This window comes from Eublepharis macularius, chromosome 4 (assembly GCF_028583425.1).
Source record: "Eublepharis macularius isolate TG4126 chromosome 4, MPM_Emac_v1.0, whole genome shotgun sequence".
Lineage (NCBI taxonomy): Eukaryota > Metazoa > Chordata > Lepidosauria > Squamata > Eublepharidae > Eublepharis > Eublepharis macularius.
Window position 1 is genome coordinate 168430637 of NC_072793.1, and position 25458 is coordinate 168456094.

General features: G+C 45.1%; 2 protein-coding genes across 2 annotated transcripts; both read left to right on the plus strand.

Annotated features, from left to right (window-relative positions):
• Positions 1-2318: 2318 nt before the first annotated feature.
• Positions 2319-15078, plus strand: LOC129327127 (zinc finger protein 420-like). The gene is made up of 6 exons (XM_054975583.1): positions 2319-2404; positions 3126-3211; positions 5386-5512; positions 7518-7601; positions 10956-12083; positions 13405-15078. Exons 1-6 carry the CDS (start codon positions 2386-2388, stop codon positions 14376-14378), a joined length of 2418 nt encoding a protein of 805 aa, XP_054831558.1. The 5' UTR covers positions 2319-2385; the 3' UTR covers positions 14379-15078.
• Positions 15079-18079: 3001 nt separating this feature from the next.
• LOC129327165 (zinc finger protein 879-like) lies at positions 18080-25450 on the plus strand. Its single transcript, XM_054975646.1, has 4 exons — positions 18080-18130; positions 21989-22071; positions 22349-22475; positions 24469-25450. The coding sequence occupies exons 2-4, from the start codon at positions 21997-21999 to the stop codon at positions 25263-25265; spliced, it is 999 nt and encodes a 332-aa protein (XP_054831621.1). The 5' UTR covers positions 18080-18130; positions 21989-21996; the 3' UTR covers positions 25266-25450.
• The last annotated feature ends 8 nt before the right edge of the window (positions 25451-25458 follow it).

The window sequence follows — 25458 nt, forward strand, 5'->3', positions numbered from 1 at the left end:
GAACATTCATGGTCTGGACTCCCTAACCATCTTATAAAATCACCTATATCCTTAAAAAATATATTTCTAACTGAAAATGGATATTAAGACTGATCACCTCACACAATTTGATGAATTCCTAAAAGGACTGCATTAGTTTAAAGAGCCGATTTGGTGTAGTGGTTAAGAGCGTGGGACTCTAATCTGGGGTCTGATTCCCCACTCCTCCACTTGAAGCCAGCTGGGTGACCTTGGGTCAGTCACAGCTTGTAGAAGCTCTCTCAGATCCACCCACTTCACAGGGAGTTTGTTGTGGGGATAATAACAACATATTTTGTAAACTGCCTTGAGTGGGTGTTAAGTTGTCCTGAAGGGCAGTATATAAATTGAATGTTGTTGTTGTTGTTGTTGTTATTATTATTATTAAAGCTTAGAACAAAACCAGATTAGTTGTAAAAGGATGGCCCGTTACCTTCCATTCTATGGATCCATATCACAAAGAACAGTATCACAGTGCCATCTACTGGATAGTTTTATCATTACATGATGAAAGTCCAGATCCATCTATATGGGTGGGAGGAACTGAGTAGGTTCCTTAGACTAGCGGAGGCAGAGAGTGCAAACTACCCTGTTGGATTGAACCAGGTATGAAATACTCAGTTCAAAAGAGTTTAACTAGAAGGACCCAATCCTGTTCTACTGCAGGCCAACATAGCGACCTACCTGAAACTTCCTTGAACAGCTGGTCATCCCAAAGCAGCCTCCCTCTTGTATTCCCATCCCTATTTCACTTAAAAGCATCATCTGGAAGCCAAAGGGGGCTGGGAGAAGTGGCATGCCCCTGGATGCATTCAAGACTGGAGAGCAAAGGGGAGGGGAAAGGAACAGCCGGATTAGGACGCCAGTGTGGTGCTTCCTCTTAAAACCAAAACAGTCAAAGTCGGGGTGGCTCTGAGGAATAACCCCATGTGACCCTCACAGAGAAGGAAGCAGTGCTGCTTTAGGTGAGTAAGATCTCCCACTCTGATCTGGTCTGCTATGGAGCTAACATAACTGAGGTGCCCAGTGCAAGACTGCACCTCTCAGACCCAGGGATGGGTGGGGGACTCCCAAACTTTCTTCTGCCCCCACTTGGGGCCATTTGCCTGCCACCTGCTTCTGCTCACCACCTGTCCCTATATTCACTCTTAATAGCATAATCATTGGACCTAACAATATCAGCTATACCATCTCAGGCTAATTCACTTGTTCATCTTCCAACATTATATATACCATTGAGTTAGTTTCAGGTGGGTAGCTGCTTGGTCTGCAGTAAAAGAGCAAATCTAGGTCCAGTAGCACCTTAAAGACCAACTAGATTTTCAGAATATGAGCTTTTGAGAGTCAAAGCTCCCTTCATCAGATGCAGTGAGCAGAAAAAGATTAGAGTCTATATAATCCAGGCAAAGGGTGAGAAGGAAACTGCAAATGATAGTGTCAGGAAGCTTGCTATAACACAGGTTAGTATTATAGAGCAGAGGTGTGAAGTGTAGAAAATTAGCATCTGTAGTGCAAATAAAAATCAAGTGTCCCAGTCCAACTGGGGGGGGGGGAAATAGTCTGAATTCAACCATGGAGGGATCCCTCATCCAGAAGGGGTGAGTCGGCTTGAAGCCAATCACCAAGAGACAGCTAGGAACAGTCTGGATAGAAGCATTAGGGTGTTTTGTTGGGTTCACCTAACTTTACTGCGCTCTTTATTCTACAAAGTTTTTGAACGCCAGTTATTACTAAACCTCTTAAATAAAGTTGTTGATTATACCGTCTGAGTCCTCATGCTTCATTGGGTCACATATAAAGTAAAACCAACTGATGTTTGAGAAGTGGGGTGCAATATGGGCGCTGCATTAAGATGCTTTTAATCAGGGCTTTTTTCTGGGGAAAGAGGTGGTGGAACTCAGTGGGTTGCCCTCGCAGAAAATGGTCACATGGCTGGTGGCCCTGGCCCCTGATCTCCCGCCAGAGGGGAGTTGATTGCCCTCCACGGCGCTCAGATCGCCCCTCTGTCTGGAGATCAGGGGGCGGGGCCACCAGCCATGTGACCATTTTCTGCGAGGGCAACCCACTGAGTTCCACCACCTCTTTCCCCAGAAAAAAAGCCCTGGATATAGATATTCCACTAACTAAATGAAAGGATGTTCTGGCAAGAGGACAAAGAGTAGGTTTCAAAGCAAATTGGATTAGAAATTTATTTTCCTCACTCCATGGCTCCCTTCGCTTTCTCTCTCCTGGCTTCTTTTGACTCTAAGAGTTAAAGCGAGAGAGCGCACAGTCCTAGACACGCATATGGAGGGAGAAGAGCCTTTTCCTGCCGCTACCTCCCCCTTTCTCCAGAGTTGCCTCTTTGTTTTTCTGACTGCTGCTTGAATGGCTGAAAAGGAATCTGGTGAGCAAAAAGGGACTTGGAAGGGGGGGTGAGATATGGGGGTGGTGGCTGCAATGGAGGACCAAAGCAGAGAGACAGGAGGAGGGGCAGCATAGGGTGATCCCCCATCACACCCTGTCCCCCCCCCCACAGGGCTCCCCCTCCTGCATCACAGACAGCCTTTCAGCCCCTGCCCAAGCAAAGCTCCATCTCTGATGTAGAGACTATTTCCACCAACCAGAGTATTATTACAGGATGGTCCTGCCATATCAATGGCTCTGCAGTTCCAGGGCAGAACAGGGAATCTGACCGCAGCTGCCTTTTGTCAAAAAAGAAAGACACGTGCCACCAGGTAGCCCCAGGGTGGATCGGAGGATGAAGCCTTATTCTCATGTCAGCCCCCCCCCCGGGGTCCAGGAACCCAGATGCTCTAGGTGGCGCTCTTGTGCCGCACTGAGCCTTGGGCTCTGTCACCTCCCCTCCCTCTGCATGCAGAGCCAGGACGGAGATCCCTGCAAAGGCTTGGCGGGCCAGCTTCAACATGGGCCCTTTTGCAGATTGGGAGGGTTCAGCTTCCACAGACACATGTTTAGAAAGATGCAGCAGCTTCAGCAGGGAGGAATGGAGGCTGAATTAGGTGTGGGGGGGAGGCAGGAGGGTTGCTAAAAGGAACGGCTGAGAGTGAGAAAATTGTGTACAGCAAAACGGGTTTCCCCATCATTTTTCTTTCTCACGCTCCCAGGCAGCAGCAAAAAGACCCGTAGGATGCCTTCTCTGCTGTCTCCTCCTCCATGTGTTGAAGTAGAAGCCGCCATGCAGAGAGCTCAGGTAAGGGGGAGGGGATGTCACTGGACAGACGCACAGGGGCTGGCAGGAAGGCTTGGTTCTCTGTTGCAAGAGGATTGGGTCCTTCCCCTTGGCACTGGTGCCGGAAGATGTCGAGGATGCCCACTGGAAAGTCTGCAAAATGGTCACCCCCCCAGTCTAGGATGGAATGTGCAGAGAAGTCCAAACAGGGGCAATAAAGCAGTACTGTTATTAGGGCCAACTCCAAGTCAGCATGTGAAGAATGGAGTTACCGACCTCCAGGTGGTGCCTGGAGTTCTCCCAGAATTACAACTGATCTACAGACTGCGGAGTTCAGGATGGTCTCTATGACATCTTTCCCCCCTTTTGAGCTCCCTCCCCTCCCCAAGTTCTACACTCCCCCAGCATCGCTCCTAAATGTCCAGGAGTTTCCCAGACCAGAATCGGCAGTCCTGATGGGGAGCTAGTCGGAGTCACGTAGAATGTTTCTCGGCCTTGTTAAAAAACAACAACGGCAACAAAAAGAAAGTGGGGTGTGCGGGAGTGAAGTGTATGAGAGACCTTAGAGGGCCTGGCAGAAGCCCAGTCCGCAATACTTCGCAGCCTGAACATTGTAGTTGAGGAGACGCTTTCAGAAAGGGTTTGTTAGGTTCACTTGCGCCTAATGTAAAGAATCTTGGGTGGTAAGGAGGCAAGCGGAAAGGCCCTAAGATCCAAATCTACTCTGGGCGTTAATCAAAGCTCAAGTGTCCCTTGAAAGAAAGAGAACAGAACTAAATAAAAATATGTAGTCATCTCCTTCTAAAGGGTAGCTCTTCATGGCCTTAGTCCAGCATACCTACAGGACCGCCTCCCCCCGCAATGTTCCTCCACAGCAGCTTTGCTCATCTGAACAGGGTCTTCTGCAGGTGCCAGGCTGCACATGGGCAAAATCAACAGCAGCCTGTACGTGGGCTTTCTTTGTGGTGGCCCCTACCTTGTGGAATGGCCTGCCTGAGGAGATCAAGAGAGCCCCCACTCTCCTGGCTTTCCGCAAACAATGCATAACTGAATTATTCAAAAAGGCTTTTTACTTGAATGGGAGGGCTGTATTGTAGGGATGGGGTCTCAGATGCTTCGCTAATGAGTTAGGGATCATAGACTTCACCACTATGTTGCCTTACATATTATCTGTTGCTTTAAATATCTACTCCTATGTAGTACCTGTGCTTTATGTTGTCTAATGTCAATCCTAGAAGTGATTATGTCCAGTATTTTCTCCTACTTTGTACTGGATTCTTGCTAACACTATGCCTTTTAAAACCTCTATCTATTTACCCTATGGCATTGTTTAAAGAAATGTCCTTGACACTGTATGGAAATGTACTTGATATTGTATGGAAATGTTGGTTATACTAAGCTTGTACTATGTAATCTGCCTTGAGTCTCAGTGAGAAAGGCTGACTATAAATGATAAAAAAAATGGCATAAATGACATAAATAAAATATGATTGTTCCTAGAAAAACTTGTTTTATCAATTTGACCAAGTTTGTATATTACTTTAGTAAAGGCCCACCTGGGACCACTCTGCAGTATTATTTTATAGGGGCAGTGTCCCTGCATGTTCTATGGACTAACAGCAAAAGCAGTGTTTGGTCATATTTTTTTCTCCTGTATGGGTGCACATTTTCCATACATTTTGTTTGATAAAAAAGTAACAGAAATCAGTTTAAAACCACAGAATTTAACAATGTGCAGTATTTGGATGTTAATTAGTTCAAATGTTATACATTTTTTATTTAGAATATATTTAATAATATAAATATAATAACAATATATTATAATATCAAAATTTAGTCTCCTTCAACATCTAGGAGGCCAAGCCTTCGGCCCACCTATATGCTAAAATGTCAGTGTACTTTTACATTCTCAAATTCTTTTCTTTCTCTCAGAGGCTAAGCGCAAATCTCTTTTGAGGGAAGGAAGGATCCGGTAAGGGAATTGGAGCAGAAGGCAGGCTGGCAGCCCCTGGGAGTACTGGCCACTCTTCAGGCCCCCCGAGTGCCCCAAGGGGAGCTGGGAAGGGAAAGCCTTAGAGCTCTGGTCCTCTTCTGGCTGCTGCTGTTCAGGAATTCTTGTAATCTCCACGTTTGGATTTTTTTTCTTGTGAATCAACTTTCCAGTGGTGTTAAAAAATACTTCCTTCTACTACTAGGGTCTCATGTCCTTTGAAGAGGTGGCTGTATATTTCACTGAGGGGGAATGGACCCTGCTTAGCCCAGCCCAAAGGGCTCTGTACAAGGAAGTCATGCTGGAGAATTTTGGGAATGTGGCCTCTCTGGGTAAGAAACATTTTCTCCTTCACTCTTGAGGCTCTGAGGTCTAACTGTGACAACTTCTCAGAGCACCATGAGGAAGTCACTCTTGAGGAAGGGTGTAGTCAGACAGGCTGGCTAACTTTGCCCCCATGTATACAGATTTGGCAAGGATTTGGGGTTCTCCTTCAGAGACGAGAGCAGTCCTGTTCCTGGAACACATGAGGGGGATCAGAGGACATGCTAAGGGATGCTTCGTTTAGAGAGGGTGGGATGGTCTAAGCAGGTGTTTCCCTCCTGTTTGGGCCTTCATTCGCCTGTCTCCAGAAGGGGGTTGGAGCTACAAAGTGAGAGAGGAAGGATGGATGATAAGGTAAGGTCTGGGGAAGTAAAGTAGTACAGGAGAAATTAGGTCTGAAGAAGGTGCTTGCAATTGTGATCGCTCTTGTGGAACACCTCAGTAACCAACACTATTGGCCAGAGCCCCTCGTCATGTGGCCAAGATGACTCATGTCATCCATGTGGGAATCTTAACGGGGAAGGAGACAATGAAGTATTTGCTGAGGTTTCTGGGCCAGTCTGCATTGTGAGGGACATTTTTGAGAGGCCTGAAGGGCCTAGTGATGGACTCAATGCTGCTTCTTAAGCAGAGGTGGGGTGGCCATAAATGGTAGCTTGATAAAGTGTTCCCAGGTAAATTGGACCCCTCCTTCTTAGACATCTCATGGTTTGCTTTAAGACTAGCAGAGAACCCACTAGAACTGTGCAGGGTGGTGGTTACAGGGAACTGCATTTGAGCATATGTCGCTGTGCCCTTTTGCCCAGGAATGTTCAAATCTTTAGTGCCCTAAAACTCTTCTGTGGTTTTGCTACTGCAGTTTTATCACACATTTGCCATTTGACAATGTTTTTTAAAAATACTGGGGATAAGAGGAGGAAAAGGGGGCGTCCAACTGGGCTACTTTAAGCCCCCAAACCTCATAACAGTAAGAAAGGTAAAATAAAATTCACAGCCAATCACAGTGAGAGGGGAGAGAAAGAGTGCTTCTGAGCATATATGAAGGAGTTTTCTCAACAGTCTCTCCCTACTGAAGTATCACAGCCAGCCTCTACACATAGCTGAGCCTTCAGAGTGCTGGGTGCGACTTCCACAAAGGCATGAGCTCCAGTACTTTTCGATTCCAAAACAAGCACTGGAGAGAAAGAAATTTGCAGTGCCAGTGATAGGTAGTGGTGACTGTGGGGGAGGAATTTTGCGGGGAAGGGGAGTCCCATCCTCCCCGCTTTTTCTTTCTGCCCTCCCTCCAACCCCTTCTTTGTCTGTCACTCTTACCCCTTCTCCCCTCCCACTCTTTCTGTGTCCCTACCTCCTTCTCCCCCTCCCACCCCTTCGGTCTTTCTTACCCCCTACACCCCACTCCTTCTCTGTAGCTGTTACTCACTCCCTCACTTACCCCTGAATGGCAGGGGGACTCCTCCCCCCGGCTAACTGTCCGGCTGCATTTTCAGTTGAACAGTAGCAAGGGCAATGGTGACTCCTCGCCTGTCCTCAGCTTTGGCTTCTGCCATGGAGGGCCTTGTGGCTTCATCAATGCGTGGGAAAAGGCTGCAGCAGGCGGTATCAGCTGCCATGTACGGCTGCCTGGTTTGCACTTCCCCCAGGAGAAGGCTGCCTGGAGACAGTGGCTGCCACAAAGGGGTTGGTGAGTTTGGGCTCCCCCCGGCTGCCAGAGCACCTGAGGGAAGAAGCCTAATTGGGAGTCTGCACTCACCCTTCCGGTGCTTTCTGGGTTGGGGGGATTTAACCCCCCAATGTCTTTTTTCAAGGTCTCAGACTTTTCTGCAAACATGGGGTGGGGGTCCACCAAGTTCGCAGAACCACCGCGGTTTGTGGCCAAGTGGCCCAGATTGGCAGGTTTAAGTATCTGTATGTCAGGGCCACTTGGCTATTATCCTTCTGGATCTCTGGCTTCTCATATTGATGTGCACACAAAAGAGCCATAATTGCATTTTTATTTTCTCCCAATAAAAGGACCTGTGATTTCCAAACCTGACCTCATATCCTGGCTGGAGGAAGAGGAGGAGCTCTTTCTCCATGGATCTGATGGACTGGCAAGTAGGTGCCTAGGTTTGTAGTGGGACTCTCTGATGTCTGGGAGCTCTGGGGGTCCCTTCCAGGCGCTGATGAATTTCCATGGCCTTGTCTTCCTAGCTCAGAATATTTTGACTTCTAATTCTACCTCAAACATCTCTAATTCCTCACATTGGCTTTTTCCTCATAGTTGCTTCTCATCAAAAGTGTTGAAAAGGATGTAAAATAGGATTTTTTTTTAAAAAAAACCATATTGTTGTTACTTGTCTTGGGTCCTGATCTGCCCAAGAGAAAGGCAGGCATATAACTAATCCAAATTATTTATTGAAGAAGGTACAGCTTATTAAAAATAACAGAAGGACGTGTCTGTCCATCTGTCTGTCTGTCCATCTGTGGCTCCTCCAGGAGCTTTGACTCTTGAAAGCTTACACTTGGAAATCTTGTTGGTCTCTAAGGTGCCACTGGACTCAAATCCTGCTGTTCTATTTCAGACCAGCATGGCTACCTACCTGAAACTACTCCTTCTCCTCAAAACTTTCACCAGACAATAAAAGTACGAGGTGGGCAACCATAGGCCAGTCACAAACTCTCAGCCTAACCTACCTCACAGGTTGGTTGTTGTGAGGAGAAAATGGAGAACAGGAGAATGCTCTAAACTGCTTTAGGTCCCGATAGGGGAGAAAGCAGCACAGACTGGGAGGGTGGAAAATATCCTCTTCACAAAACAAAGAGAGGTCAAGTACCTTCCTTAGTGGCCAGAGCCAGTGTTGTGTATAGTGGTCAGAGGGAAATGTAGGCGTCCTGGTCTTGCAGCTTGGCTCTCCGACTGCTGTCCAATGGACTTTTCAACTGTCACTTGTCCAACATTCCGCCAAGTTGCCTACATTTCCCATCAAAACTTGAGGGAAGCTGACAACTGTCTAATCTGTGTCATTCGTCACTTGTAGTTTGGCCCTATGAGAACCACTCCTGGGCAGCTGCCCTGGCACAAGGGGAGGTTTCTTGTTATGGGGGGCAAATATCCAGGGCTGGTGGCATGTTACACTCTTGCTGAGGCATGCTACACAGAGTGACACCAGCGCCTACTTAGCAGGGTCGTTGGAAGGAAGAGACCAAGCACCTCCCAACCTCAGCTTCCCCCTGCAGTGCTGAGACAAGAAAGCCATAACACCTACCTGGCAGGGTTTGGGGGAGGATAAAATGGAGGACAGGAGAACAATGAAAGCCCCCTGAGGGAGAAAGGTGGGCATGACGTTTGTTATGAATTTAATTTTGCCTACAGATCTTCAAATAATAATAATAATAATAATAATAATAATAATAATAATAATAATAATAATAAATTTATATACTGGCCTTCAGGGTGATTTAACACCCACTCAGAGTGGTTTACAAAGTATATCATTATTATCCCCACAACGAACACCCTGTGAGGTGGGTGGGGCTGAGAGTGCTCCTAGAAGCTGTGACTGACCCAAGGTCACCCAGCTGGCTCCAAGTGGAGGAGTGGGGAATCAAACCCGGCTCTCCAGATTAGAGTCCCATGCTCATAACCACTACACCAAACTGGCTGATGATCACTTCTGCTGTTGCATCATCTGGTATTGCTGCCACTCTTTTGGCAGGAGGCAGAGCTGTTCATTCAGTATTCAGACTTTAGACTTTCTGTCCAGTAAACTTCAGTGTTTATTGTCCTCAGATCCAAAAGAACCATTGTCCCTTGGCAGCACACCTCCGGCCCAACCAAGTTTTACACTGATGTAGCAACTTGTGTGGGTGTTGCTCTGCAGTGTTCCCACGTCAGTACCTGGCTGGACTGTGGCAGCTTCTCAGGGATACACCAGCAAATCTAGGAGATCTAGGAGATAGGGCTGGTGTGGGGCCTAGGTGGCTTCATGTGCACTTTCAGCCTCCAGTCCCCCAAGATAGCATTGCCAGTCTCTTACCGAAACATGGCCATTTCCACACTACTCACCTTCATCCGGAACGGGGCGCAATATCGTGAAAAAAACGCGGAAGATAGCTTCTTCTCACATGAGTTTTGCACGACATTGCGCCAAACTCGCGCGAGAAGACACTATCTTCCGTGTTTTTTCGCGATATTGCGCCCCGTTCCAGATGAAGGTGAGTAGTGTGGAAATGGGCCATATTAGGAAAAGAACCATCACTCAATCCGTATCTGAGAAGTTTGGAGATCATATATTGCTGGGAACATATCTAGAGTAATTATGTGAAACAGCTCAGTTGTCTGTTTCTAACTGTGAAGGTAAAGACCAATTGTAGGGATCTATACGGGCAAAAAAACCAGCTATTGTTATATCTTTTCTTTTTAAATAAAATCTTTACTTAAAAAAACAGCTATTCATGGAAGTTATTTCAAGAGTTATCAGAGCTGCTGATACACTTCTCAAGGCTACTATGTATTAAGATAGCTTTAAGAAAAAGAAATGTCTGTTTGGAATACCATATCTAATCAGGCTAACTTATGATAAATAATGAAAAAAGACCTAAAAGAACACATACATTCTACATACATACATCAGGGATCCCCAACATGGTGCTTTTGGGCACAGTTTTGCTTGTTGACTCCTTTCCGTGTGCCCGCCAAGTGTTTTTAGAAAGTGGGTGAGGCCAGGTGAGGCTTTTGCCTAGCAGGGCTTCTGATTGGCCGTTGGAGATTTGGTTGGCTGTTCAGATTTTTAAACACATTGCTTTGGCAGAAGCTGCTTCTACAGCACAAGAATCTTCAGTGTATGACTGAAGGTAAGCTGTAGCAGCCATTTTGTGGCAGCCATCTTGTTGCTGCACCTACCACACTGTGTTAGAATTCCAAAAGTGTCCGCAAACTTAAAAAGGTTGGAGACCCCTGCCATACATTATTAACATTAATTTCTGCAACAGTCTTCTGAGGATAGAAGAACAGGTCATTCCCATTATGGTGAGGGGGGGAGGGGAGTTTGTGGGCCAGACCCAAGAAGCAGATCCCAGTCTGCCTTTTAAGTTCTGTTGTATTGCCATCATCCTCTAATGACCTGGGAAGAGCAAATAATCAAGCAATGGGTGACCTGCATCACTGCCTGAGGGAAAGCTTGTAGCTACTTTGGGAGCTGTTCTTCTGACTTGCACTTTGGGTCAGAGAAGGATCTCCATGCAAATAACAGTCCCAGTAAAATGCTATTCTCTGTTTAATTGCCACAAGCTAGGGATTAGTGAACACCATCCAGTATGTCATAGGACCAGCACCTTTGAAAGTGTGTCCAGACACCATACATTTGAATTCTTGCATTCTAGACAGCAGTTGCTTTATTTTATTCCTTAATTTTGGGGATCCACTTTCCCCCCCCTGTGTTTTCATGCCACGCTTCTCTTTTCTTTCAGCAGGAGGTGTGTGGAAGTCAGTAAATGAAAGGAAAGTGCATCTAGTGACAGAGAAAGATACCCATTCAGATGTGAAAGAGGATGTTCAATATTGTGATGTACTCAGGAAAGAGGAAGGAAAATTCCCACATAGGAAGCAGAAAAATTCTGCTCATTTAGAGAGAACTGATTCTCATGAGTTTACACTACTTCAAAAATTGTATGAAGAAAATAATAAGAATAATTGCCCAGCAAGAGGGGAATTTTTTCCTGAAAAATCAGACATTTCTATGCCATGGAATGCCCATAACAGAAAAAAAATATTTAAATGCCTAATGTGTGGGAAAACCTTTGGGCGGAAGGATAAACTAACTTCCCATCAAAGAACTCACACGGGGGAGAAACCATATAAATGCCTGGAGTGTGGAAAATCTTTCAGTCAGAGTGCGCACCTTACTTCCCATCAAAGAATTCACACAGGGGAGAAAAAATATAAATGCTTGGAATGTGGGAAAAGCTTCACTCAAAGTGGAAACCTTACTTCCCATCAAAGAATTCACACAGGAGAGAAAAAATATAAATGTCTAGAGTGTGGAAAAAGCTTCAAACACTGTGGAAGCCTTACTAACCATCAAACAATTCATACAGGAAAGAAACCATATAAATGCCTGAAGTGTGGGAAAAGCTTTGGCCGCAAGTATATCTTAACCTACCATCAACGAATTCACACAGGGGAGAAAACATATAAATGCTTGATATGTGAAAAAAGCTTTGGGCGGAAGGATGAACTATCTTCCCATCAAAGAACTCACACAGGGGAGAAACCATATAAATGCCTGGAATGTGGGAAAAGCTTTAGACACAGTGGAAACCTTACTTCCCACCACAGAATTCACACAGGAGAGAAAATATATAAATGCCTGGAGTGTGGAAAAGGCTTTCATCGAAGTGCAAACCTTACTTCCCATCAAGGAATTCACACAGGGGAAAAACCACATAGGTGCTTGGAGTGTGGAAAAAGCTTTGGGCGGAAAGACAACCTAATTTCCCATCAAAGAACTCACACAGGGGAAAAATCATATAAATGCACAGAATGTGGAAAAAGTATTGAGAAGGATGTTTTAAATTCCTATCAAAGAATTCATACAGGTGAGATATCATAGAAATGCTAAGGTTCTGGAAAGACAATGCATTGAATCAATTGGATTTAAAATTAGTAAGCAGTACAGTAAAATAGAATAGTATATATAGTACACAATGCAGTGAGGAGGGAAAACAGCGCTGTATAGCTAGATCACCTTAGGTCTCAGAAGCTAAGCAGGGTCAGTACTTGGATGGGGGACCACGAAGGAAGACTGAAGAAGAAGGCATTGGCAAACCACCTCTGCTTTTCACTTGCCTTGAAAACCTCTACTGGGGTTGCCGTAACCTGGTTGTGACTTGATTGCACTTAATACACAAACACACAGTGTAATAAAATTGCCTAACATTTTTCAGAGAATAAATTTAACACAGTATTTCCTTTATAAAAATGTCCTCTTAAACAGTTCTGTTTTACACATTATATGGAATGATGACAATCTGGGGTTTTATTTTGTGGCCTCACAAGCAGGAGTACCCACCCCTCCAGTAGGTACTGATCTAAGGTAAGGTTGGGGTTGTCTTTTTAATGATAAAGTTACCATCCTCCCACCCCCACCCCCAAAATTCTTGCTTTTATCAAAAGGGAGAGCCATGTTTTATTTCTTTATTTCTAAAATGAGAGGAGCTGTGCTGAAGCCTTCCTGCTCCTTGATCTCTATGGATGGGAGAAGAAAGGATGTGGGTTTTGTTACTAAGCTGCGGGGCTCCTTCTGAGATGGGGAGCACAGCTGGTACAGAATGCTGCTGCCTGGAGGAGGTTGTGGGGGACCATATCACTCCAGTCTTGGCCCATCTACAGTGGCTCCCAATTTGCTCTGGGCCCAGTTCAAGGACTTGACCTTAAAAGGCCTATATGTCTTGGGGCCAGCATAGCCAAAGGACTGCCTACTCCCATATGAACCTATCCAACTTCCCTGATCATCCTTGGAGGCCCTCCTTTGGATGCCCCCACCATCTGAGGTGGCAACTCATGAGAGTGCCGTCTCGGTTGTGGCTCTGAAACTTTGGACATTTATTTATTTATTATTTTTACTTCATTTATACCCCACCTTTCTCACCAATAGGGACCGCTCCCATGTTTTGAATCTTTTATATATAAATTTAACATGCTTTTTAACTTCTGAAATGTGTTAATGTATTAATATTTGAAAAGTATTAATGTTTTTATGTTTGCTGCCTTGGAGACACTGAATTGGGTGAAAAAGAAGCAAAGAAATGTTTTAAATTAATAGATAGAATTATTGCCTTTCTAAAGCAGTTAATTTAGTTCCATAATTTCAGGTTTCATTGCCTCTGTGTGTTCATGCCACATTTCTGTTTCTTTCAGCCGGAGGTGTGTGGGAGTCAGCGAATGAAATGGAAAAGAATTCAATCATGGGAAAAGACACATATCCAAATGTGAAAGTGAATGTTGAATATTGTGATGTATTAAGGAAAGAAGGAGGACAATACCCTCTTAAAGGGAGAAATAAATCTGATCTTTCACAGAGTGATGATTCCCATGACATTCCACTACAAAAAATATACAAAGGAGACAATAGAAATAAATGCCAGGCAACTGGGGAAAGTTTTCTTGAAACATCAGACACTAATATGCACTGGAACACCCATAAGAGAATGAAAATATTTAAATGCCTGGAGTGTAGAAAAAATTACAGCCAGAGTGGAAACCCTCCTTCCCATCAAAGACTTCACACAGGGGAGAAACCATACAAATGCCTGGAGTGTGATAAAAGCTTCAGTCAGAGTTCATACCTTATTTGCCATCAAAGGATTCATACAGGGGAGAAACCATATAAATGTCTGGAATGTGGAAAAAACTTTGGCCGGAAAGATAACCTTACTTCCCATCAAAGAACCCACACTGGGGAGAAACCATACAAATGTCTGGAGTGTGGGAAAAGCTTCCGTCAGAGTACATATCTTATTTCCCATCAAAGAATCCACACAGGGGAAAAACCATATAAATGTCTAAAGTGTGGGAAAAGCTTTGGGCGCATGGATAACTTAAGCTCCCATCAAAGAATTCACACAGGAGAGAAGCCATATAAATGCCTTGAGTGTGGGAAAAGCTTTGGGGAGAAAGGTGCCCTAACTTCCCACCAAAGAATTCACACAGGAGAAAAACCACATAAATGCCTTGAGTGTGGAAAGAGCTTCAGTAGGAGAGCATATGTGATTTCCCATCAAAGAATTCACACAGGGGAAAAGCCATATAAATGCCCAGTCTGTGGAAAAGACTTTAGGCGGAAGGATTACCTAACTTCTCATCAAAAAATTCACACGGGAGAAACTCTGTAAATGCTTGAGGTATTGAAAAAACTTCAGTTTTTTTTATCAATGAATTCACATGGGTGAGTAATCATATACATTCCAGAAATGTAGAAAGAGCTTCAGTCGGACAACATACCTTATTTATTTCCATTCAAAGAATCCACAAAGGGAGAAGGCATATAAATGCCTGGCATATGGCCCAAGCTTCAGTCACAGTGGAAGGATTACTTCCTATCAAAGAAGTCACAGAGAGGAAGAACAAATACAAATGTATACCAAATGTCTAGAGTGTGGGAAAAGCTTCCGTCACTCACAAACATTGGGGAATTAAAACTACTCAAATAATAGAAGCAGCATGTATAGCTTTTTCAAAATAATGCCCACTGAAGCTATGTTCTGAGATCTCAGGGTCATTTGGGGGGTTTCTAGGCTACCACATATTGCCCAACCGTTCAAGCTTTGTTTTTTGTAAAGGGAATTGATGGTGGGAGTAGACTTGAAGGCCAAAAGAGCCCTGGAAAAGGCTCCACCTCCATTCCACTGTCATGTACCCTGATGGAACAGGACCTGCTGGGGAAAGGCCTAGCACCACTTTGCGACCCAGACTTTTCCTGAGGAGAGGCTGATGGGAGAGGGAAGGAAGGAAGCCTGAAGATTTGGGGAAGCAACAAATGTACATTGGCTGGTGGGTGGAAAGAAGGAAGCAGGGAAGGGGGACAGAATATGGGGCTTCCTGTGGAGGGAAGGTGGATATGAGGGAAAATGAGATGTCTCTTGCAAGTCCTTCTGAGTCCCCTGATTATAAAGATCTAACTAAATAAAATCTAGTTTGATCTTTCTGTATACTACTGATTGAGTTTTATTCACATTTTTATGCCTTTCTGTAAATTTACATAGGTAAGCACACACCCTGGAGGGTGGGACTAGCTGGTCTCTCCCGGCTCCTTCCAGCCCTCTGAGGCTTTGGCCTTTCGCCCCTTCCCCCTGGAGTAGGCAGGCTCTGGACCTGGTTGCTGGCTGGGGCGGCAGGGCCACTGCCTCCCGGTTGCCTCCCCCTGTTCCCTCCTGGCAAGTCTGGGGGCTGGGACTAAGACCCCGGACAGATTTCACTCTGTGCAGGGTGGTGAAGGAAGGGAGCAAGCCTGAGAAAATGGCATGAGGATACAGAGGGAAGACACAGAAAGGAATCCTCCCCTCCCCTGCTCTGCAGTTGTGTTTCAAATTTCATCCTACAAGCAACCCCCATACTGAGGGCCAGGGCTTTTTTTCAGCTGGAACGTGGTGGAACGGCGTTCCGGAACCTCTTGAAAATGGTCACATGGCTGGTAGCCACACACCCCTGATCTCCAGAAAGAGGGGAGTTTAGATTGCCCTCCATGACACAGTGCGGAGGGCAATCTAAACTCCCCTCTGTCTGGAGATCAGGGGGCGGAGCCACCAAGAATGTGACCATTTTCCCCAAGGGCAACCCACTGAGTTCCACCACCTCTTTTCCCAGAAAAAAAGCCCTTCTGAGGGCTGTAATTTGTGCTTTTTTAAAAGGCCTCAATCTACATATGTTTGGCCCTCACAGAGGTGGTCTGCTTCTGTCATAGATCCAGAGAAGTTAGCCGTGTTAGTCTGTGAAATAGTAGAGTCCAGTAGCACCTTTAAGACTAACTTTATTGTAGCATAAGCTTTCGGATCTGACGAAGAGAGCTGTGGCTCTCAAAAGCTTACGCTACAATAAAGTTGGTTACCTCTGTCAGGGGATGTACTATCTGAAGCTGCATGCAGGAGGCTCACAAGAAGGAATCTCATAAGAACAGCTCTGCTGGATCACATCAGCAGATCAGCTAATCCAGTGTCCCATTTCACCCCACAGCCAACCAGCTGCCCTGGAGGACTAAAGAAGAAAAGACATAGAGGCCCAGGACTGCCAGTGTTGCTGCCCTTGGGGGTATTCAGATGTTGGCTGCCTCTATAGATGGAGGCTTCTTTCAGTTTCCATGGGCAGTAACCCATTGATGAACCTCTCCTCTTTGAATCCGTCTAAGCTCCTTTTTAAACTATTTATGCTTGTAGACATCAGTGCCTCTACTGGCAGTGAATTCCACAGTTTTAAGTACTCATTGAATAACAGTATTTCCTTTTGTTTCTCCTGAATCTATTTCTCAATGACTTCATGGGTATGGGTGTGTCCCATGTGCTATTATTATGAGAATGTTTCATGGTGTGTGTGGAGAAACGCCATTCTGTTTGTGGAATTAACTTTCTATGGGCTGCAGAGGGGAGGGGCCAGTTCTGGAGTAGAACAAGTCAGTTGGTGGAGGGGAGTTGGAAGTTGACAGTTGGTGGCTGGAGAGTGGAGGGAGAGATGGCTCTGAGGGGAGAGGTAGATCTAACGTAACCCCAGGTATCAAAGGATCGGGCCTGCCCTACACTATAACTAATTAGGGCATGAGTATAGAGAATCAGAGGGAGAGAGAGTAGGGGTTTCTCTTTCTGTTTTATTATTCCTTCTGTTCACTGTATATTTGCCTGTGTATAGTTAGAAGTTAAATAAATGAGTTTTGGAATTTATGAAGGAAGAAAACTCTTCTGTTCCACATAGTCCTCTGACTGCTTGGGCCCACTAGCAGAGGAGGGGGGTTAGGAGGCTGTCCCGCCTAACCAGGACCCCATACAGGGACAGTGGTGGCAGCAACTACCCGGAGACAGGGAAGGGAGACCGCCCCTTCAGGTGCCCGGCCAGAGGCAAAAAGGGAGGGGTAGGCAGAGTGGGGTCTACCAGTGGGAGGAAAGGCCCCGTTTTTGCACAGCATGGAAGTTAATAACATCATCCAAATGATACCTCATGAAGCTGCTATTAAAGGGTGTGTGTGTTATGTGCCGTCACCTCTGGCCTATGGCAACCCCGTGAATGAAAGACCTCGAAAATATCCTATCATTAACAGACTTGCTCAGATCTTGCAAACTGGAGGACATGGCTTCTTTTACTGAGTCAAGCCATCTCGTTTTAGGTCTTCCTCTTTTCCTACTGCCTTCCACTTTTCCTAGCATTATTGAATTTTCCAGAGAATCTTGTCCTCTCATGATGTGACCAAAGTACGATAGCCTCAGTTTTGTCATTTTAGCTTCTAGGGAGAATTCAGGCTTGAATTGATCTAGTACCCACTTATTTGTCTTTTTGGCTGTCCATGGTATCTGCAGAACTCTTCTCCAGCACCACATTTCAAATGAATCAATTTTCTTCCTGTCAGCTTTCTTCACTGTCCAACTGTCCCATCTATACATCATAATGGGGAATACCATAGTTTGGATTATCTTGATCTTGGTTCCCAGAGAGACATCTTTCTCTTTAAGGATCTTCTCTAGCTCCCTCACACAGCTGCTCTTCCAATCTCAACCTCCTTCTGATTTCCTCCTTGCAGTCTCCCTGTTGGTTGATGATTGAGCCAAGGAATAGAAAATCTTGAACAATTTCAATTTTCTCATTGTCAGCTTTAAAATTGTGTAACTCCTCAGTAGTCATTACTTTTGTCTTCTTGATGTTCTGATGTTCAGACACTGCTTCAGTGCTTTCTGCTTTAACCTTCATCAGTAGCTGTTGCAAATCTTCACTATTAAAGGGACAGGACTTTTTCTTCTGGACCTATGGGCAACTCTATGGAGCAACGATTCCTAGAGTGGGAGGGAAAGGCTGTAAATAGGAAATACCCCTCTATGCCCCTCCCGTTTGGAAAAAGGAAAGTGGTCGCGCGTGTTTCTTGGCTTAGGGGCTGCTGAGTAGCTGCAAGGTAAAAGAACCCCTGGAGGGGAGGCCGTCGCAAGAAACTCTGTTTGAAGTGCGTTGCTTCCTCGCCTTCTTTTGTGTTGCCCGTAAACCTTTCGCATCTACAACGAGGCTCTCTGACTTTGGCAGAGATGTCCCCTCTTCCCTCCCCCGCTCCAGCCCGTGCAGAGATTTTACGGATGCCCCTTTGTTCCAAAATGGGATGTGGGGGGTGGGCCGTGTGAACTTCTGCAGGTTGTGTGTCAGGGCACAAGAGCAGCACGGTGGGATTCTGGGTGAGACTTTGATCTGGTGGTTGCGTCTGGGTTGCTCGCACCCAACTCGCCTTCCCCGTATAATGTCTCCTATATATATTACAGCTAATTGAAAGTGCGTGTGGAGGGGACGGGGGGCGGGATGTCTTGTTGCATTTTACCCCCACTCCCCTGCATAGATCCAGAGGAGTTAGCCGTGTGTTAGTCTGTAGTAGCAAAATAGTAGAGAGTCCAGTAGCACCTTTAAGATGAACCAACTTTATTGTCGCATAAGCTTTCGAGAGCCACAGCTCTCTTCGTCAGATGCGTATGCATCATAATCTCTACTTCATTTTTAGTTTTTAGGTTCTCAACAGCATGGGGACATTAGTGTGACTTCCTCCTCCCTCCCCCTCTTTTCTTTTTTGGTATAACTTTCATTAACATGGAGCTCCCAGGGGACACGCACACAATGCATTTCTATATGCAGCCGTAACTTTTCATAGGGATCCCAGTTTTTCATTTAAAAAAATTAAGTTACTAGTCCTTATAGGAGGGGAAATAAGCTCAAGTGTAAGTGGAACGAGTGCCAAATATTAAATCTACAGCTGGTGTTTATTAGATTTCAAGTGTCCTGAATAGTACATTCTCCCTCCTCCTCATTACCAACACCAGAATTAAGCACATATTTTATTAAAAAAAAAAAAACACACACAGAACAATGGTAAAGAGTCCAGTAGCATCTTTAAGGCTAAGCAACTTAATTGCAGCATAAGCTTTTGAGAGCCACAGCTGTCTTCGTCAGACGCATCTGACAAAGAGAGCTGTGGAGAAATGCCTTTCTGTGTGTGGAGTTAACTTTCTACGGGCTGCAGAGGGGAGAGGCCAGTTCTGGAGTGGAATGTCTAAGCTCCTTTTTAAACTATTTATGCCTGTAGACGTCAGTGCCTCTACTGGCAGTGAATTCCAGAGTTTAATTACTCATTGAGTAACAGAATTTCCTTTTGTTTCTCCTGAACCTATTTCTCAATGACTTCATGAGTATGTGTGTGTGTCTCAAGTGCTAGTATTATGGGAACGTTTCATGGCATGGGAGTTAATAACATCGTCCAAATGATACTTCATGAAGCTGCTCTTAAAGGGGGGGGGGTGTTATGTGACGTCAAGTTACCTCCGACCTATGAATGAAAGACCTCCAAAACATCCTGGAGGACGTAGCTTCTTTTACTGAGTCAAGCCATCTCGTTTTAGGTCTTCCTCTCTACTGCCTTCCACTTTTCCTAGCATTATTGACTTTTCCAGAGAGTCACTTTCTATGGGCTGCAGAGGGGAGGGGCCAGTTCTGGAGTGGAATGTGATGGGAGGGAGAGCGAGTCAGTGGGGGTTGGAAGTGGACAGTTGGTGGCTGGAGAGTGGAGGGAGAAATGGCTCTGAGGGGAGAGGTAGATCTAGTGTAACCCCCAGGTATCAAAAGATTGGGCCTGCCCTACACAACATCTAATTAGTGCCTGAGGGAGATAGAGTAGGGGCTTCTGTTTTATTAGTCCTTCTGTTCATTGTATATTTGCCTGTGTATAGTTAGAAGTTAAATAAATGAGTTTTGGAATTGATGACGGAGGAAAGCTGTTTTGTTCCACATAGTCCCCCAATCGCTGGGGCCTGCTAGCAGAGGAGGGAGGTTAGGAGGCTGTCCCGCTTAACCAGGACCCCATACCGGGACAGTGGTGGCAGCAACTACCCAGAGACAGGAAAGGGAGACCACCCCTTCAGGTGCCTGGCCAGAGGCAAAAAGGGAGGGGTAGGCAGAGCAGGATCTACCACTGGGAGGAGAGGCCCTGTTTCGCCACAAGAGCTTTGGCTCTCGAAAGCTTATGCTACAAAAAAGTTGGTTAGTCTTAAAGGTGCTACTGGACTCTTTACTATTTTGCTACTACAGATTAACATGGCTAACTCCTCTGGATCACAGGACAATGGGTTTCACAAATCTGTTCCACCAAGGACAGAGCTTTTCTCTAGCCTCTTCCACTAGAAGAAAGTGGTGTTCCTAGTGGAACAGATACATGCAATCACCCTAGGTAGAGTTCGTAGTCACTATCTCATATTCCTATAGTTGATATTCTTATTATGAAAGATCATAAATATAGCCCTTTTCTCCGGAGCCAAGAACTTTTATTCTGGGACAAGGTGAAAAAAAAGAAGGGGGGGATAGACTCCAGCATTTCCCAAATCTTAGTGAATTGGACTGTTACTGCTGGTATATTTTTAATATAAAATTTTAATGATAATTGGGTTAAAAAACCCTCATTAAATGAAACCTCTGGTCTCCAGATAGCCTTACCAACAACAAGGAGAAAAATATCCAGCTCCCACTTTATTGGGGCTTCATGAGATGTTATTTACCAGGTGATATGGTTTAACTTCCTGTCATGTGATAAGCTTTGTATGCTCTTTCCACACACTAAGCCTTTATTAGAGGGACAGGGAATTTTTTTCAGGCTGTTCACAATCCTATAAGCAACCAATTAACAAGCGTGGTTAATGGTCGTTACCACACTACTTACCTTCATCCGGAACGTTGCGGGGAAAAACGCGGAAGATAGCGTCTTCTCGTGCGGGTTTTGCGTGACATCCGCAGCGTTCCAGATGAAGGTAAGTAATGTGGAAACAGTCATTCTTCTAAATTTATCTTTGATTTTTGCCAGAATACCTTGGACTTTGCCCTTGAATGTGCCCACACTTATAGCATTTTCTGTCTACTTTAGGAAATGTTCTACTTTGATGTCCTGGGTGTATTCTCTCATTGCATGTTCTCTCTGCAATGGTTCTCAGCTATGGTCGCATTTTAAGACTCACCTTCCAAACTGGTCTCCAGACATGCTGACTTGTTTATCTGAACATTCCTCCATTTGGATTTATTCCATTGATATATTTGGGATAACATGCCTTTCCACTCTTTTTATTGTTGTTGTTTGTTTGTTTATATCCTGACCTCCCTGAACGGGCTCAAAGCAGGTTACAATAAGAAGATTCTGTTTCATTTTAGACTCTGATGACTTCACATTACCAGTTTCTTCTCTTCCTTTTATTGAAAATATACTTCCTCAGTTGCAGATACTGAAAGAGTTCTGACCATTATTATTTTTAAGCCATTCAGATGTAAACCAGCTGACAATATAAACACCTTTCGTCCTGCCATGCTAATTTTCTACATGAAAAGATTTTTTTTCATGGGGGGGGCGGCATTCAGTCATGGAAGGCCTCATCTGAATGTAAAATGAGCCCTGCTAGATCAGACAAGTGATCCGTCTAGTCCTGCGTCTTTCACACACTGGCCAGTCAGTTGCTGTGGAGTGCCCAACAGGGTATTGAATCGAGGCCATCTGCTGATGCTACCTCCTAGTTCTGGTATTCAGAGGTTGACTGCTTCTGAATGTGGAGGTTCCCTTTAGTATCCCTGGCTAGTAGCTCACAACATACCTGTACTCTGTGAGTCTGTCTAATCCCCTTTTCAAACTATCTATACTTTTGGCCATCACTACATGCTTTGGCAGTTAATCGGCAGTCTGAGAGGTCTTTGGTGAAAACTAGGCTCAAATGTGTATAAAATGGCTTTTTTTCTTGCTTTGCAGATGGCAGAATGACCATAGAGAGAAGGTCTAGAACATTTCCTTTCTGGGTTAAAGTGGAGTCAGATGCTATGCAGCAAGTTCAGGTAGGAAAAAGATCATGCGGGAGAGTGTGTGTGCAGGGGACGGGGGCTCTTTCTTGGTTATTGAGCCCAGAGGAGCTGCTCCATTTGGCTTCTGAATCTGCACTAAGTCCACACCTCCTCTTTGGGAAAGCTGTGGGTTCTCCTCTAAAGCTTTGAACTTTGCCAGGAAAGTGCCCAGTGACTGCATCTCCTTTCACCTTGGGAGCAGAAGGCAGGCACCTGTCCCCCCTGCTGCCTGTGGTTATTAATGAGGAAGGAAACTTTCATCATATAACAGGGTCTTGTGACTTTCGAGGAGGTGGCCATTTATTTCACCAAGGAGGAATTGGAACTGCTGGATCCGGGCCAGAGAGCTCTTTACACTGAGGTCATGTTGGAAAATTACGCAATGGTGGCCTCCATGGGTAAGCACCTGTAACACATTTGTTTAAGGAACCAGACAGATCGCTTTGCCCTCAGTTGACTGGTGCTCCAGGTGTGAATTCTTCTTGGTAGCGTAATGTGCAGGGTGCAGTACATCTCCCCCCACCCCTCTTCTTAAAATCTTGGGGATAAAATCCAAAGGGAACAGGGGGGAAAGGAGCTACAGATCGTTCTCTACCAGTAGACTGACTAGCAAAATGCTGTGGTAGCCGTGTGCTCTCAGTCATGTCATAGACATGGACTTCCTCTTGTCTCTGGAAACCTTTCTCTGTCATCGTGTGAGGAGCAACCATCTCCCCTTTCTTTCCTCACTGAAACCAAACATCCATTAGGGTTGCAAGCTTCCAGGTGGGACTTGAAGATCTCCTGGAATTACAGCTGATCTCCAGATGGCATAGATCAGTTCCTCTGGAGAAAATGGCAGCTTCAGAGGGTGGGCTGTATGGCATCACATTCCTGCCAAGCACCCTCCCCGCAAACTCCTCCAATTGTCCAGGAATTTCCCAACCTGGAGCTGGCAACCCTAACATCTGTTTCCCAGGGAAAAGAGCGGATCCCAATTTTCCTCATTGCAAGAGAAGCTCAAAAAGCACCCATTTGGAAGCACTTGCCTCATTGGGGGGAAGAGGCAGGAGCTTGGCTTGGAACCTCCCTGCATTTTTTGATTGGCCCTGCCCTGGTGGCAGCTGTCTTGTTGGTCCCGCCTCCCTTGGCAGCTATTTTATAGTGCTGCCCACTGTCCTTCTTTAAAGTTCCCCAAGTGCCCACAGGCATGGAAGTTACCAGCAGAGCGTCTTCCCTTAACCTACCTTTCCAATTAGCAATGTTTATTCATTTTTCAATTTATTTATTAAAATATTTATATCCTGCATTTCCAATTGGCTCAGCTTTGAAGCCTCCATCCCACCTAAGTGGCTCTGAGGGATGTTTACCCCAACATTTGTCCTGAAGATAGATGGATTCTCCATCTCACAAGGGAGGCCTGCCTTTGGTCAAAATCCCCTCCCTCCAGCTTCCTGCTCTTGTGCACCATAATCAGGATAGAACATCACAGTAAGCTCGTTTTGCTGCAGAGGGTCTGAAGGCGTGCTCAGCCTTGTGACTCTGTTTGTTCATACTCATTTAACTGCAAACCAGTTAAAAATGAATATGCACATTCTCTCCTCCCCCTCCCCAATTTGGCACTTGACTTCCTCCTTTTCTATAATAGACCTAAGTGATGCTAACAGCTCGCTTGATTCAAAATCCTGTTTCTGCGATGCAAACAAGCAAGGCATGACCTTCTCCCACTCTTTTTCTCCACCTAGTAGTCACAGCTATACTGCTGCTGTAAATGGCTGTGCTTTGAGACAGTGGAGTGATTCTACTATGTATTCTGGGCAATTACTGTTTTAGTTTTATAGATGTATACATCATGGTCAGGGGAGCGTGGCATCCCACACTGGAACAAGAGGAGCCCTGGGTTTCAACGGAACAAATACAGCTTGGGTTTCAACGGAACAAAGGGAATAGGGAAGAGGCATATATTATTTGTACAACAGTCTGAGGTATCTTGTCTCACAGCACCCCTTGCCTTTACGAAGGAGTCTTGGGGTTGGATCCAGCAGTAATTTCCATTGACAAAGGGTTTCAGTCAGTGGAACTGGACTTCTGCCTCTACAGGATTTTTCTCCTGCTTACTCTTTTGAAGTAGTCAAAAACAAATTTTAAAAAGCACTGGTATTCTCTACAGTAACGAATTCATTTTACTTCTTGACCTGAAATGTAGTGGTTGGACTACAAATCAGCACTCTGCTGGTTCGGATCCTACTACTGCCGTGAGTTCAGAAGGTGGCCTTGGATCAGCCCTTTCTCTCAGCCCAGCTGTATTGTGAGGATAATAATAACAGGACTGCTCTAAGTGGGCACTAATCTGTCTAAAAGAATGGTATGTGAGCACACTGTTTCATCACTGTTTTACTATTATTTTTTCAGGTGATATTTGGGGGAGCAAGAATGAGGGAGAACTTTCAGGGTTATCATTGGAAGGAGCCAAAGAAGAAGAGAATGTGGGAGATGAAGAAAAGATACTGCAAGGAAGGTTGACACAGAAGAAAGAAGATCCATCCACAGGTTGTCAAGATGATAAAACTCAAATGCAAACCAAAATCTACGAAGCAAGGAAGAAGAGAAAAAATACCAGGCATGGGAAATCCTTGAGTCTCAATGGACCTCAGGGGATCCACAGTGGAGTCAAATGTTATGAATATCTGGAATGTGGAAAAAATTTCAATATAAGTATCATCCTCACTTCCCATCAAAGAATCCAAACAGAGGAGAAGCCATATCAATGCTCAGAATGTGGAAAGAGCTTCTCTTGGGAAACAAGCCGTTTTCGCCATCTAAGAATTCACAGAGGAGTGAAACCATATAACTGCCCAGAATGTGGGAAGAGCTTTGCTCAACACGTGAGCCTTATTAGACATAAAAGAATTCATACTGGGGAGAAACCATATAGCTGCCCAGACTGTGGCATGAACTTCTCTCGGAAATCAAGCTTTATTCGACATCTAAGAGTTCACTCAGGAGTGAAGCCATATGATTGTACAGAATGTGGAAAGAGCTTCACTCGAAGCACAAACCTGAAGAAACATAAAAGAAAAATTCACGAAGTTATTTGGGAGCAACTGAGCCAGCTGCCAAAGACCAGAGGTGACCTTCTGTTTCCCTCTTCTACAGATGCTTTAAATCCTGAGCATAGCCAGAGGCACAAGAAGAAAAGAAATATGTGAACAACTAAACTAGCTATAGATAACCTGGGGTGAGCATCTGGCTCTGTCTTCTAGATGGGCTCTTTGCACTTAGCCTATGGCTTATGGCCTCCAGCCCCATCTGAGCTGAGCCCAGGAAGCTGGACTATATTGTCTTCTGTGTAGATATAGAGAAAGGATTCAGAGAGAGAGAGAGAGGGATTGAGATTAAATT

Coding starts and splice junctions, on each gene's coding strand:
- LOC129327127 (XM_054975583.1), top strand. Junction 7,602..10,955: donor TGGATCTGATGGACTGGCAA/GTAGGTGCCTAG, acceptor CTTTTCTTTCAG/CAGGAGGTGTGTGGAAGTCA. Junction 12,084..13,404: donor CTATCAAAGAATTCATACAG/GTGAGATATCAT, acceptor TGTTTCTTTCAG/CCGGAGGTGTGTGGGAGTCA.
- LOC129327165 (XM_054975646.1), top strand. CDS start 21,997: ATGACCATAGAGAGAAGGTCTAGAACATTTCCTTTCTGGGTTAAAGTG. Junction 22,072..22,348: donor ATGCTATGCAGCAAGTTCAG/GTAGGAAAAAGA, acceptor ATCATATAACAG/GGTCTTGTGACTTTCGAGGA. Junction 22,476..24,468: donor CGCAATGGTGGCCTCCATGG/GTAAGCACCTGT, acceptor TTATTTTTTCAG/GTGATATTTGGGGGAGCAAG.